General features: G+C 51.5%; 3 protein-coding genes across 3 annotated transcripts; 2 read left to right on the top strand and 1 right to left on the bottom strand.

The window, feature by feature from the left end:
* The first annotated feature begins 347 nt into the window (after window positions 1–347).
* Window positions 348–7,791, top strand: LOC108864484 (AF4/FMR2 family member 4-like). The gene is made up of 9 exons (XM_029111973.1): window positions 348–382; window positions 3,515–3,683; window positions 3,793–4,778; window positions 4,880–5,037; window positions 5,179–6,609; window positions 6,703–6,916; window positions 7,023–7,248; window positions 7,357–7,450; window positions 7,670–7,791. Exons 1-9 carry the CDS (start codon window positions 348–350, stop codon window positions 7,789–7,791), a joined length of 3,435 nt encoding a protein of 1,144 aa, XP_028967806.1.
* Window positions 7,792–9,579: 1,788 nt separating this feature from the next.
* On the top strand, window positions 9,580–11,807 carry LOC100907857 (serine hydrolase-like protein). Its single transcript, XM_003745063.2, has 5 exons — window positions 9,580–9,923; window positions 10,085–10,224; window positions 10,362–10,487; window positions 10,611–10,952; window positions 11,043–11,807. Exons 2-5 carry the CDS (start codon window positions 10,090–10,092, stop codon window positions 11,370–11,372), a joined length of 933 nt encoding a protein of 310 aa, XP_003745111.1. The 5' UTR covers window positions 9,580–9,923; window positions 10,085–10,089; the 3' UTR covers window positions 11,373–11,807.
* On the bottom strand, window positions 11,708–13,216 carry LOC100907716 (neuroguidin). Its single transcript, XM_003745062.2, has 5 exons — window positions 12,949–13,216; window positions 12,688–12,852; window positions 12,389–12,613; window positions 12,004–12,296; window positions 11,708–11,890 (listed from the first exon to the last, which is right to left on the bottom strand). The coding sequence occupies exons 1-5, from the start codon at window positions 13,040–13,042 to the stop codon at window positions 11,801–11,803; spliced, it is 867 nt and encodes a 288-aa protein (XP_003745110.1). The 5' UTR covers window positions 13,043–13,216; the 3' UTR covers window positions 11,708–11,800.
* Window positions 13,217–13,667: the final 451 nt, after the last annotated feature.

Below are 13,667 nucleotides of genomic sequence, written 5' to 3'. Positions count from 1 at the left end.
GAGAGGTTCGATAGCAATCGAGGATTTCAACTTCGACGAGCGACGAGCCTGTGAGCCGATATCCCGGCATATAATCTCGAAGGGAGTGGAAATCACTGCAAACACTCACCGAAGACGACAACTAACTGCGCCGAACTGCACGAGCGCTCCGGGAAGAAAACCCGGGCAGAAGAACTTCGACAGCGTCCCGTGCTAAGTGTGAGGTTTTTCCAAGAGGACGGAAGGGAGCATTTTGGTGAAGTTCGGTGGGAATCGTGCAGCAACGATCCTCGAGAGTCAATCAGCAGGTCGACGAGCTGTCGCATTATGCCCGGATAGGATGTGATTTGACCTCAGCCCGCGGCTCCATGGCAGGACGGCTAACGACCACCTCAAGCACTATGTAAGTACATTCAAACACTATTTTTCCCGGCGAATCAAGAGATTCTTCGCGAGTAGTTCACATGCTGCCGATGAGCAGCGAGGCATAGGGAGACAACGTGCACGTCTCACAAACAGCTGCGCCTAGTCATACGTACTTCGAACCCTCACCGAAAGTTACGGTGCCGTTCCGAATTGTTTGTTGTGCGAAGTCAGGTGGCTCTTGAACGACTCGAAATCGCGAATGTATCGTTTGTCAAAATGGATGAGGCTCGCCTTTCACGCTGGATTTGCTTTTTTCTGCTCGGCGACAGTAATCCGGAGTAATTTTCAAGATCGAAGTTCTCTTTCTAAGCGTTGTGCATCCTTAATTGAGCCCATGAATGCGATTTTGGTCTCGAGCGATCTTCTGACAAGCCGGCTATTCGGAGCGACGGTCGCGCCAAGCTTGGTACTCACATTCGAGCTAGCCCCGCAGTATCGCCTGGCGAGATTCCGGGGATGATGTGATGCGGTCTCTGTTACATACTACCCACCCGCCAGAGAACTCAGCGCTTGAGCGCCGAAGTTCACCGCCGACAGACTCGCGCAGAATTCAGTTGGTCTTCGAAGACTGCGGAGCTAGCTCCACGGTACTCGGTAGATCTCAGCTGAAGATCAACGGTATCTGCGAGTTCTTTGAAACCTACGCAGGTTATCCAACATTTTGATTAGCGTCGGGTGTGTGTTCAGGAGACCCCGATGATTAACTCGTTCTGCCGCCGGGGCGAATACCAGAGTTCACCGAACGCCCCCATTCAGTCGAAGATGAGTGTCCGTGCCCCAGGGAAACCCTTAAGGTAAATGAATACCATTCTTTGGATTCGATAGTGGAAAGGCAGCATTCGAGGAGCCAAGAACATTCTGGCGGAGTCTTTCCGCGATAGTGCGGGTCCTCATTCATCTCCTGGTATTCACAATTCCGGAGAATATCGCGAGCAAGTTTAAGCTATCGCTTCGGACGAGTTGCGAAACGTCTCAACAGTTTCGCGGTCGGCGATCGGGGGCCGGCAACTTTGCGTAGTGGTCCTGAATCACGGATGCAATTTAGGAACCATAGTATGACTTTCCTGGAGATGACCGATCTCCTGAAGCATGCTTGTGAGAGGTCCAGAGCACCTCGAGCTGCGACATCGGTTCTTTCGATTGCGTATCGCGCAGGGTAGTACGAATAGTCAACTTTTCATTACGTGGGTCCCATCTGGGCTCCGAGAAGCTTTTTGGCTCGAACGATCTCGGCTCGAGGATCGTCGACTCCTCAACGCGAAGATCGGGAGATGGCGATGAGGTGCCGTGAGGATTTGCATCCCGTGAGTCATATGATTCCGAGTTGGCTCTTCGAAACTCGCGAAGACTTCTCGTGGGTAGACGCGCGATTTCATTCGAGATTACTCATTGAGGGTATCTCATTCCATAACGGTCATGCATCTGCTTCTTCTGCCGCTAGGCGTTAGGAGGCGGGCAGTATCGGTCGGAAACACACCGTCTTCGATCTGAGCGCTCTGCTGAAGAATTCAATGAGATCTGCATCCGCTCGCCCCGGAGGCGATGAGAGCCTCATTATGAATTCACACTCCTCTCGTGCTCGAAGACCCATGGTGAACGACGACTCGAGCGGAATTCCGAGTCCCATGCCCCGTCTGCAGAGCGTCTTTCCGGAATCGGAAGAAGTTCATCCGTGAATCTCTCCCTAGTCGGACGAGAGACGTATGGGGAAGGCAATTGAGTGCGGGATCTTAGTTTGGCTGGGTAGAACTCGACTGAGAAGATTCTCGTTCCTCCCTGTGTGTTTCGAGTTGGCTCGAACTGGGAGCGCGTGGTTCGGTCCTCTGAACTTTGCCCTTGAACAGCAGTCAGGGTTCGTATCCCTCCACCGAAGATAAGATGGAGTCTCCGGCCTTGCATTTTCCGTGGCGGACGAGAATAATGTGCCTTCGGCAATCGAAATGGGTAGAATATGGTGCTTTCTAAGAACCGGAGTCAGGACTCAGGACATTGCGTCAAAAGTGACATCATCTACGCTCTGTCACGCTCCTGAGTTCTCGGAGCCGCTCTTCAGTTCCGACTTCCTGGGGAACTCTCTGAAAGTGGATCCGGACTCCGAAAGAGACTTGACACTTCAGAATATCGTTTTGGACTCATCATTCCGTCGCACGTCGGATGGGCTTCGCGATGATCTTCACTATCGGAGGCTCGTGCGAGAGGCTAGACCAGTGTTTCCCTAGCTGGGTTCCGCGAGCCTCCTATGAGTCTGCTATTTTCTTTTATTCCTGTGTTCCAATGCATCATTTGTACCTTCATCGATGGCAATATATGGTTTCGCGTTGTTAGAAGAATACGCATCTTGGAATAGCTCAGAGAACGGCACTGTGGTGATCCGCTGATCCCCTGCGGACCCCCTCAGGAGCTCCACGGGAGAGGAAGTTCGGGGATCACTGGACCAGACGACGCGGCGCTAGACAGAAATCAGCATTTTGTGGCTCCACACATTTTCTCTTATTATTTCGCTTCGTTTTCACATGAGAATCGGTTCCATGTTCAGGAGGAAATAATTCTGCCGAGTCGAATTCCGCCTCGCTCACAGCTAAATTCTAGATGGAGATCGTTGCATATTGAGGTACGGATCTTTTTTCCAAAAAGTTCGTGATGCTCTTATCTCGGTGAACATCGCCCCATGGTACACGTTTCGAGAAAGGTGCACAGAGTAATAGAAAGATCGGAATACTATAGGAAGATCGTAGGAATACCACACGAGAAGTCTCTAATTTCGAAATTGGCTGAAAACATTCCAATCGCTCGCGGGGTTCGCGGAGTCAATCAATGTTTCCGGGACGAACCCATCAAGCGAGAGCGCTGAGCGCTCTAGAGCCTTTATTACCCGCCGCGATCTGGATGGGTAGAATTTCGGAATTCTTCACACATCAGATCGTCTCGAGACCACCCTATCACCCCTCCGAATCCGAAATCAACCTCGATCGCCTCTGAGGGGAGGGGGCTGGGTGAGGGTGATGCGTCATCGTTGCTTCTTAATCGAGTAGTAACAAAACTTCCGAACACCGGTTTACGAAGTCAGAAGAGCATAGGACCAGTGATAAACTCGAACTATGTTCCACAGCATGGAGGACCGTGAGGCTCTCAAGCGGGAGGCCGCGAGGGAGCGTCAGAAAATGGGAGCCAAGTCGGGCGTTCTGCCCGGCAACGGCACTCAGAACCGTCCGACCCGAAACTCTGTGCTACTACCTCATTCAACGCTGAACCCCGGCCTCTTCGCAGCGCCTGTGAAGGTAAGTCTTTCGATCGCATTGAACTGTCGAATTTCGCTCGTGATCTCGGATCTCAGCCTAAGTGTCTGTGATGTCAACTCTGACTCCCGATGTTTTCCCCCCAATCCAGGTGGAGCAGGAAGATGCGACTTCGGTCATGGTGAAGAACGTTCTCGGCGATTATCAGAACCTGTCGAAGATCTACCAAGGATCGCCCCACGGTCCGCTACCGCACGGTCCGACTCCGCATTTCTCGCCAGCCCAGCCTGCGCAGCATCCGCCTCAAGCCCCGCAGCCAGCCCGAAGGCCCCAACAGGCCGGAGTTGGGGCAACCCAACCCCCGACAGATAACCGTCCTGCACAGAGGCAGTCGAACGGTGTGGCATCGCCACTCAGGGGGCTTCACTCTCAACAAAATCCCAAACAGGTTGCTATTAGTCAGGCTCCTAACTACTCGAAACCTCCCGTGATGACGGCAGCGGCCCGGAAGAGTCACATCGCGTTTGACCCGGCTGCCTCCACGAAACCAGTGAGCCAGGATCTTCCCGCCAAGAAGGGCACGGTGCCTCCTTTCAAGAGTGTTGCGCCCAAACCCGCCAGCAATAATAACAACACCATTAATAATAATGACGGAAATGACGCGCTAGCGTCGACGACTGACCTCAGCCGTATCGAGGAAGTATTGAAAGAGATGAAAGTTCCGCCACTTCTTCCGAACTTCGATGAGATCGACAGACGCGAGCCGAAACGCAAGGACGGCCGAGAAGACAAGCTGCGGAACTTGTCGACGACATCGGCTCCGGTGGCAGCGACAGCCAACGACATGCCCACCTTCTCCAACACGCTGGGCATCGGAGGTCTGCCGGTCATGCCGATCGAGCCACCTCCGGTCGCATTGAGCCCTATGAGCAGTCCTCAGAGGGACGTGACCACAACGGCAACGATACTCAACGCGCCTCTAACGACGACGACAACAACTTCAAGTATGACCGCATCCTCAAATCCAAACCAAAGGTTACACAGTCAGCCACTCGCGATGACTTCGCAGCAGCAGCAGCACCAGGCGGTCCCAATGAACGCACCAGTTGTAACGACGGCTCCCGCAATTGTGAACAAGTAAGTTTCTGATCGCGTTTTCTACGGTTTCGAGTACGACGGGGGCGGACCCGAGATGACCCTGGAACGGTCTTATTCACGACTTCCTTTGTCTCCAGTAGGAAACCTCTGGATACTTCAGTGCCGAACAACCAGCCATCTTGTCTGTCTTCGGACAGCTCTGAGAGCGATGAGGACGACGACCACGAGAGCGCCTCGCAGGAGGACAGTCAGGACTCAGACGTTGAGCAAAAATCGATGCGCATGAACGCAACCTTCGGTAAGCATTTCCCCATCTCGACACTTTTACCTCGAATGGACCTCGCTTTGAATATTTTTCCCGTCCATGGCTATGGAGGATATTCCTTTGGAATCTGCATCTTTCAGGAATGTCTTACTTAGGCGAAATTCTTTTTTCCAGACAAATCTTTCGCTACAGCCGAGAAGTTCCCCGATAAGAGCAATCATTTCGGAGATAGCGGAGTACCAAGCCTGTTCCCACAGCAGAGAGTGCCTCAACTGCAGGTTCAGCCTCCGAACTCCGCCGAAGGCCAATCCATTGAATCGCCTTTGTCCGCTTCGGACGACACGAACGCCGAAGAGAGCAAGGCTTCGTGGAGCTTGGCCGCTTTCATGCCAGGAGCAACTCCCAATTCTGTCGCGAGCAGCGTCAAGTCTCCGATGAAGAGCTCACCCCGGAGGAGTCCGACGCCTTCGTGCGATGCAACGCCGAGCAAGACGGCCCGCGATACCCGCAGTGAACATCGCAGGAAGCGAGGCCTCAGTGGCTCGGATCACGGGAAGGAGTCGTCTACGGAGCCGTCGTCGTCGGCGGAAAAGCGGCGCGCCGCGCCCGTGGGTCGGCATACGAGGAGTTCGGCCACCCCGGACTCCGAGGGCCCCTCTGTGGCGAAGGCCTCGGCCGTGCGCAAACTCAACGCCTCTCGGGTATCCCCGATGCCACAGAATCAGCACGAAGCAAGCAATGGTGTCTCCGTCGAGGAAAGTCAGCAGAAACGACGGAAAACCGCAGACGACGCGTCGTCGTTGATGGTCAGAATTCCTCTGAGTCTTTTGAAACGAAGACCGCTCCAAGGGTCCAAATGTGATAATAGTTCCAATCAGGTAAGCGCGAACAATTCCGCTGCCCATTTCGACGTCAAGCCGAGCCGTTCCGAGTCGACCGCACCAACGAAGCTCAGCGTCGAGGAGTCCAAAGACGCGCAAGCCAACAAGAACGGCGAGGAGCGACGGTGCGATTCCCCGATGAGCATAGAAAGCATCAGTAGTAGCAGTAGTTCGAGAAAGAGGCACCAGAGTCCCGAAGAGAAGGCTAAGAAACTCAAAGAAGAACCACAAGCGTCACGGAAGAGAATCAGTGAGAAACGCGATCGGGGCAAGGCTGACATCGATGCGACGGCACGACGAGAGAAGGAATCGACTAGTGCACGAAAGGAAGAGAAGCGGCGAACTGCGCCCGAGGAAAAACGAAGTCGGGAGGAACGAAAACCGCTCGCAGGACCCTCGACAGCGTCCGCAGGGACGGGCGACGCCGTCAGCCGGACGACGAAGGAAGATCGTCGGGAAGTCAAGCAAGAACTCAAGGACGAGACCCCGAGGCACGAACGGGAGGCCTACGCTCTGTACAAGCACCACCTTGCCACTAATCGTTTCGATTGGGGCATGACGCTCTCTGATGCCGCCGAGCGGATGGCGCGAGAAGCGAAGCGGGTCAAGTACGATACCTTCATCGAGGAAGCGAAAGCTCTCAAACACGGAGGAGACTCGGAGTCGACGAACGCCACGAAAGCCAAGAAATATCTTCGGTCCGCGGCTTGCTTCCTCCTAGGTGGTGAGTGTCATCTTCTTCGAAATCGATCTTTCTCTTGCGATTCCAGCAACGGGCTCGAACCGAGACTTCATTCTCCCTTATTTCAATTTCCAGGCGACTCCATGGAGCTAGCTCGTCCCGAATCTTCAGCTGCGGTGAAGATGTTCCAAGACACTCTGGGGCTGGTGAAGCACACTTTCAACCAAGGATTGCAGAAGGCACCTCCGGGTGGCTCTCAGGAGTGCCGGTTAGCGATTCTATGCCTGAAAGTGCAAGCTTTCCTTTGCTATCGGATCTACCACGTCTACAATCGAGACAAGGAATCGAGGTATGTATCGCTCTCCAATCGTCGGCCGGAGGGCGAGAGACTCTGAAGAGCAGGCAATCTCGATTGTGTGTATGAGAGACGGTCTGACGTTCTTTTCGTATTCTAGGGATCGTCTATTGAGCAGTCAACAGGAGTTTCTCCGTATCCCGGTCACTGGAAAACACAACAGCAACGAACAGTCAACCCCCAACGGAACGACGGTCTCTCCGGCTGGCTCGCAAAGCAGCGCCTCTTCGGGGGTGCCGAACAATCGGGACAACGGTATTCGTCAGGACGTGGCTTTGATCTCGCAGCCGAAAACAATCACACTCAACGCTGATCTTGTAGCCAACGTGAGTATCTTAGCTCGTGAGAACGGTATCCTCGATGCCGACGGGCGACAACCCGCGGCCGGAATTGCATTAATCGCATCATCTCAATCGACGTTCCCACTTTTCCAGGTTCACAAATATCATCAGCGAAATTCCTTCTTGATTCGAGCAGCTGATCTCTGGACCCAGGCCGAGAACCTGACCAACGAGTCCAACAACCAAGGTACGTTCTCTTTCTCACTCTACATCGGTTTTCGACTCGTCCTCTGGCGCGGGTTGTTCCATCGCGGAGGGGCGGGGGTCGACGGCTATCGATGGATATTCAGTGGTAGATCCGATTCATTCGGAGAGGTTCCCTGAGCGCTCCCCGACAAACTGTGCTCCTAAATGTCTCACAGAAACGCATTATGTTCTTCGCTAACGTCGGTGCTATTCCTTTCAGAATTTTTCCAAGCTGTGGAGAGCGGGTCGGCCCACGCATCAATGTGGATGCCATCAACACTATTCGTGATGTATGTCAGAGAAGCAATTTATCGGATAGACAAGTTCAATGGCGTAGCTTGAATGATAGATCGCACGGCTGGGAAATCGAATGCAACGGGGACATGAAGCAGAGAACGGGCAGAATGTACATAATTCCATAGCAGTCTTGGCGCGAAGCTGGTCATTAGAGATCCTCGAGGGTATTGTCACGCTGAGACGTTCAAGCGTGAGACTTATTCGTAGCGACATCGATAATGATTTTCTGGCTATCTCGTCGAATCCAGAGAACTTCTGCAATTAGAACACACGGGAATCTGGCAAGCAGATCGCTCTCGTTTGTGGATCCCAAGCAGAGTCTGCATAGAATTCAGCTTGACCTCGAGCAGCGGTTAACTACTTTATTGTGTTAGCTTCCGCACCGGATGCACATTTCTGACTGCGCAATTTGTACATACTATGTAAACGTAAGGATCAATATATAAATACGGATTCCTATAGTGTCTATCGACGGTGACTCTAAATCGGTTGATGTCCGTGATTGTGAAAAAGCGAATACTAGGTAGACCAATCGTCCATCTCGTAATTGTATGCTCTCGCCTCCATTTGAAGACCGCGACGAATGTCTGACACTCTTTTTACTGTAATTAGCAAGCTGCCGAGATCGACGAGCGGAAGATTCTTTCATCAATCCACTCTCATGTAAATATATCTGTAAAGAACGACTTCATCATCGGAATATATAAAATATATATATATTTTCGAAGATCCGACCTTTCAACAATGGAAAACGAATCATTGCTTCCCTTCGAAATGATACAATAAAAAGGAACAACAGAGCGAAAAATACACTTGAACAACTTTCTAAAACCGACGAGTATATATGAATATATCTATTTACTGAACGAATAAACGTGAGCGAACAGAATGTCGTGTCACGAGTCAGGAGGAAACGTGTAGCAGGCATTCTGCTGGAAAAATAAAGTAGTTTGTTATTTATCACTCTGAGGGAGCTTTTTCCCTGTGGAGTTTCCGATTGAGGTCTCGAGCGCTTCAATAACTCATGCAGTCGAATGGCATGCAGCGCTTTGAGAGGGCTCGCTGAATTAGAGAAAGGGGAACATGACTTCGTCGTCCTGTGTTGTGCAACAATTTCACGAATCGCCCCTCGGAGCTACCGACTTCTGCAGTCTCGGGTTCTTCGATGAGGCGCTCCGACTCCGAGCTCCATCGAGCTTTTCCCTCCAATAGAGCCATGCCGCGCCGTTTCTTCCAACATAGCCACGCCGTCCTCCTCATCGTTCTTGGAGGCTTGATCCTGTTCAGTCTCTGAGGAGTGCCCCTTAGGTTTGAAGCATCGAGCAGAAACAATCGTGACAGTGATTGGACGCAATTTGCTCCTCGAACAATCGAGGTATCGCGATAATCATCATACGGTTAGAATAATCCTCGAATCTGTCCGAAGAGCTCTGTCGACTAAGAGAACTGTTCCTCGATGAAGCGTCGGATCTCCTAGTCCCGTGCCGGAGGAGAGCCATTGATTGAAGTTTCACATGGTCTCCACGGAAGAAAAAACCGTCAACTTAATCCGTCTTCATGCTGCCGTTAGTTACGCTCAACGTCGACCCTGCACGTCAATGAATCGAAGATCTCCCCGACGGAAATCGGCCTGACCGCTCTGAAGGGGTGTTTTTCAGGCAAATTGAAGCCGGATTTTCCTCGACGGAAGCTCTTGAGTGATCCCGATGAAGCAGTGAACTACCGTTTCCGGCCCGCTCGGACTCGGGCTCAGCGAAGCAAAGATCATCGACACCAGTGTCCCCGTCCGTCAAGATTCCATATTTTCGAGCGTATACTTCTATCTCATTCCGCCGTGGACGGCCTTCCCACCAGCATCTGTGGAGATGGCTGCGGATCGACAAGAGATTCACACTATTCGGCGTGAGGGCCATACTTAAGCTCGGGAGACTTTCGAGCCGAGTTGAATTACGGCGCTCAGCTGTCCATTACCACTCACCACCATCACCGCTACACCTGTGATTGCGATGCCCGGCCAGCTGTGAGGAAAGAAACAGAAAAACGGTGGAAGCTTCTGACCGTGATCGACATACGAATGTAGTCGCCTATTCCTCCAGCAGGCGTGAGGGCTCCTGTTAGCGACAGTACTCCATCGTTGAGAGCTGGATAAGGTCTCTTCAAGCGGCAAACCTTAACTCGTAAGTACCTTGGACCGTTTAGGTTTCAGCATCGTCCTTGATGAGGCTTGGAACAAAGGAGCGTATTCGTTGACTGACCTTCAGATGACGAACTCCCGGGGAGACATGGAAACATTCTGATTTGTCGAGCTTCTCCTGACTATACCTTCTCTCTCGATCAGATACCATGCAGCAGCCCCGTGAGGTCCAGTTCCAGATGCCGTGGGGACATCTCGCTGGCCAAGAATGGGGTGACCCGAAGTCTCGGAGAAAAGTGCTCGCGATACATGGCTGGATGGATAATTCGAACTCCTTCTCCAAGGTAAATAGCGAAACTTTCCGAAGAAACGCGGAGAACTCGCCTCGGAAATATGCGCTATAAATCATCATTTAACCGAATTCCTCATCATTCCGACTTGTCATTTGTCACAGTGCCCAGAGAGTTCTCTTGTCTTCCAGCTATGCCCCCTTCTACCGTCAGATTTACACATCATCGCGATAGACTTGAGCGGACACGGACTTTCCAGCCATCGTCCCTATGGAAGTGTGTATACGGTCCTCGAGTTCGCCATCGACATGAAACGAGTGAGTCCCTGGAAACAATAAACTTCCCTCGACCATTGGAGACCGCGAAATCAGCTATCATCGGTTGGCCTTGAGCTTCCTCTTGGCAGTCTCACTCAGATAGCGGAAGCTTTGATATTTCAGTTAGCCGATGTCTTGGGATGGGGCGGCTTCGCGATCCTCGCTCATTCGATGGGAGCCATGACGGCGTTTTTACTCGCCGGGCTTTTCCCTGAGATGGTTACGCATATAGTATCGCTGGACATGCTCACCATTCTTTCTTGCAAAAAGACGCTTCTCCCCGAGCTGACTGCAAAAAACATCCATGACTTCCTAGCGTTCGAGAAGAAGCACAGCCAGGCCCCAGTTTACAAAAATTTCGATGAGGTCGTAGACAGGAGGATGTACGTTACACCGCATTCCCTCTCTCGCCAGAGTGCGGAAATCATAATGCGTAGAGCCACAATGGATTATCAAGGAGGCGTGGTGAGTGACGCAATGATGAGCAATCAACTTTTGGGAGATCGGTCACGGTCGGAGAACGCGACCCACTTACGTTCTCTCCCATGATTCCAGGTTCTAAGAACGGATCCACGTTTGAAATTTATCAGAATATTGAATTACGACTATGAAGCTCAGGAACAGATTTTGAAACGCTACAAGGGGAAACTTCTCGTGATTCTGGCGAAGCACGAGGAGAACAGGCGCCTAGACGGCATTCCGTACGAATCTTTCGTAAACACATACAAGGAAAACTGCGAGGATTTCAATCTCCTCCAGGTCAAGGGCACTCATACTGTCCATCTCGATGAGCCGGAGAAAGTCGCGGGTAGCATCATCGAGTTCTTGGCGACCTACGAAGGAGCCGCTGAGCTCACTGACAAAGCCCCCGACTCGAGACTTTGATCACAAGCTAATCTACTTCAGAGCAATGTATGGATGAGCGCGCATTAGTCCTACGGTGTCCGAGGAATCTGTCTCGAGTCCGGGTCTACTGGCGAACCAGAGCGGGTATTGATGCCGATCGCTTTCATAATGAAGGGAATACGTCCGTCAATTAATGTGATAATTCATATTCAAAATGAGTGACCGCTAAATGAGTATGGCAGGCGGCATAAATGACGTTTAGGACGAGCCATTATTAAAGTTGTACTGATGTTAACCTAGTTCCGAGGCTCTTCACCCATATATAATAATCTGAGTGGAGGCTCGGCCGAAGAAATACTACCCAAATGTTTCGATTGGAGGGAATTATCTCGATTCCCGTCATTGTTTTGAAGATAATTGAACTATATAAACTATGGACATGGTGATGTGAACAATAAACAAAACCATCAACCCAATCGAGGCCCACTGAACTTGGTAATGTCATCGAGGGCCGAGACACCCTTGAGACGATTCTCGTGACGCTCTTTCTTCGACACCTGCAATGAGGGATAAGGTAATTACTCGAGGGAAATCGAGCACGATCCATCGGGACGTTGCAGCAGTCAAACGAGCTTCACTGTCCCAACTGAGATCAGACGACAAGACCAACCTGTAATCTGACAAAGTTGTCTTCTTCGTATCTTTCACGTTCTCGGCGTTTCTTGTTGAGTCGTTCCTTATGCGGATTATATTCCTCTCGGACTTCGGTTGGACCGTCGCAGAATTCATCCCGCAGTTCTTCGATGATACTCGAGCTGAGAGCCTTCCTCTTTGCTTTTTCCATCTGCCGCTCCAAACGGGCTTCCTTCGTCTCATCCTCGAGGTAATGCACCGGTGCCAGCCTCGGCGGGACATACTTCGCGGTTTTGTTCGTCGCCGCCTTGGCCGTACGGGCTGCTGGCTCTGGATAACAAGGCGTGCGGCATCAAAGATAGGAGAAATGAAAATAGTATCTAATAATAATCTATCAGGGAAGAGGATAATCGACAACACACCTCCATCTGCAGCATCCGCTGCTCCCGTCTCTCCATCGGAGTCGAAGGCATCCGGATTGGCTTTGAAGCTCAAAGGATCGTTCTCCTCCATTCTGCCACTCGCTGCGATCCGCATCATCTTCTGCACTTGATACTTCAGTTTCTGGTCGACAGGTCGCATCCGCTCTAAGACTGTTCTGTGTTCCACCAGTCGGCTCACGGACGGGCTTGACGCGATCGATTTGCCTAGAGCAGCCGACAACCAATCTGAGCTTGGATTCGAGCAGAATTGAATCGGAGTCTTCGGTCGCAGACCTTACCTTTGAGCTTATTGTACACAATATGGTTCGTATCGATCAGGTAACCCAACAGCATTTGATTTTTGACCTCCAACCACGATAGTCCATCTTTCGTTTCTCCATCGGCGATCTCGGATCGCATCGCTTCTAACTTCTCGCACAAGAGACCGCTCTTGTCTTTGAGTTCTGAGGAAAAAAGCGGGAGTTCGCGGCTGAATATCCCAGACGAAAATTTCCCAGTGCGAGCAGGGAAGTCGAGCGCTGGAGGAGCTTCTGACTGACCTGAGAAAACTTTTTTCAGTTGGGCCACATTTTTTGATTCCTCGCTCTCGGCAGCTCCCTCGGATACTGCGGATCCGTTCTGCACACGAGTCATGGCCTCGCGAATGCAATCTGAATTTAAGCATCGATCGCTACCCTATAATCCAAACGCATCACTCTTTGCGGAGAACTCACGCACGTGTAGTGTGTTTTGTTTATGTGAGCCTTCCCCCGATGTCATGAAGGACCGCGAAATTCGAAAGTTCTACGCGACCTGACCGAAGGAGGCTCGACGGGGCTTAATAACGGTCGTCCACCACAACTTCTGTGAGTGCGCTGAGCACCCGTGACGCAGGCGTGGGATCAGATTCAAATCGCTCAAGCTGTTGAATGAAGGAGTCGATGAGTCGACTGTTTCTATCCCCTTCGCGCACACGCTGGCGCCTCGTCGATCCTCTCGCAGCAGACCATCGCTAGCTACTAGCTACATACAGTGAAACTCCGTTAGAAAAGACTCGGATGTAACGGTAACGGACACAATAACAGACACTCGGATACAGCGGACTGATTCCCTGGTCCGGTCCAATCTCGTCCTATGTTATTCTACTCGGTTATAAGAATAGGTTCGTTATAAGTTATAACAACGAACCTATTCTTTCCAGGCGGTAACTTCTTCAAAAGTAATAAAGGCTGAAATCCTCGTCACGATTACTCGCGCGTAATCATGAAAGAAAGGGGCG

The sequence above is a fragment of the Galendromus occidentalis genome, unplaced genomic scaffold, assembly GCF_000255335.2.
Source record: "Galendromus occidentalis unplaced genomic scaffold, Mocc_1.1 scf7180000077477, whole genome shotgun sequence".
In the NCBI taxonomy this organism is placed as follows: domain Eukaryota; kingdom Metazoa; phylum Arthropoda; class Arachnida; order Mesostigmata; family Phytoseiidae; genus Galendromus; species Galendromus occidentalis.
The sequence above is the reverse complement of the archived record's forward strand: the minus strand, read 5'-3'. Positions and strand labels throughout refer to the sequence as shown.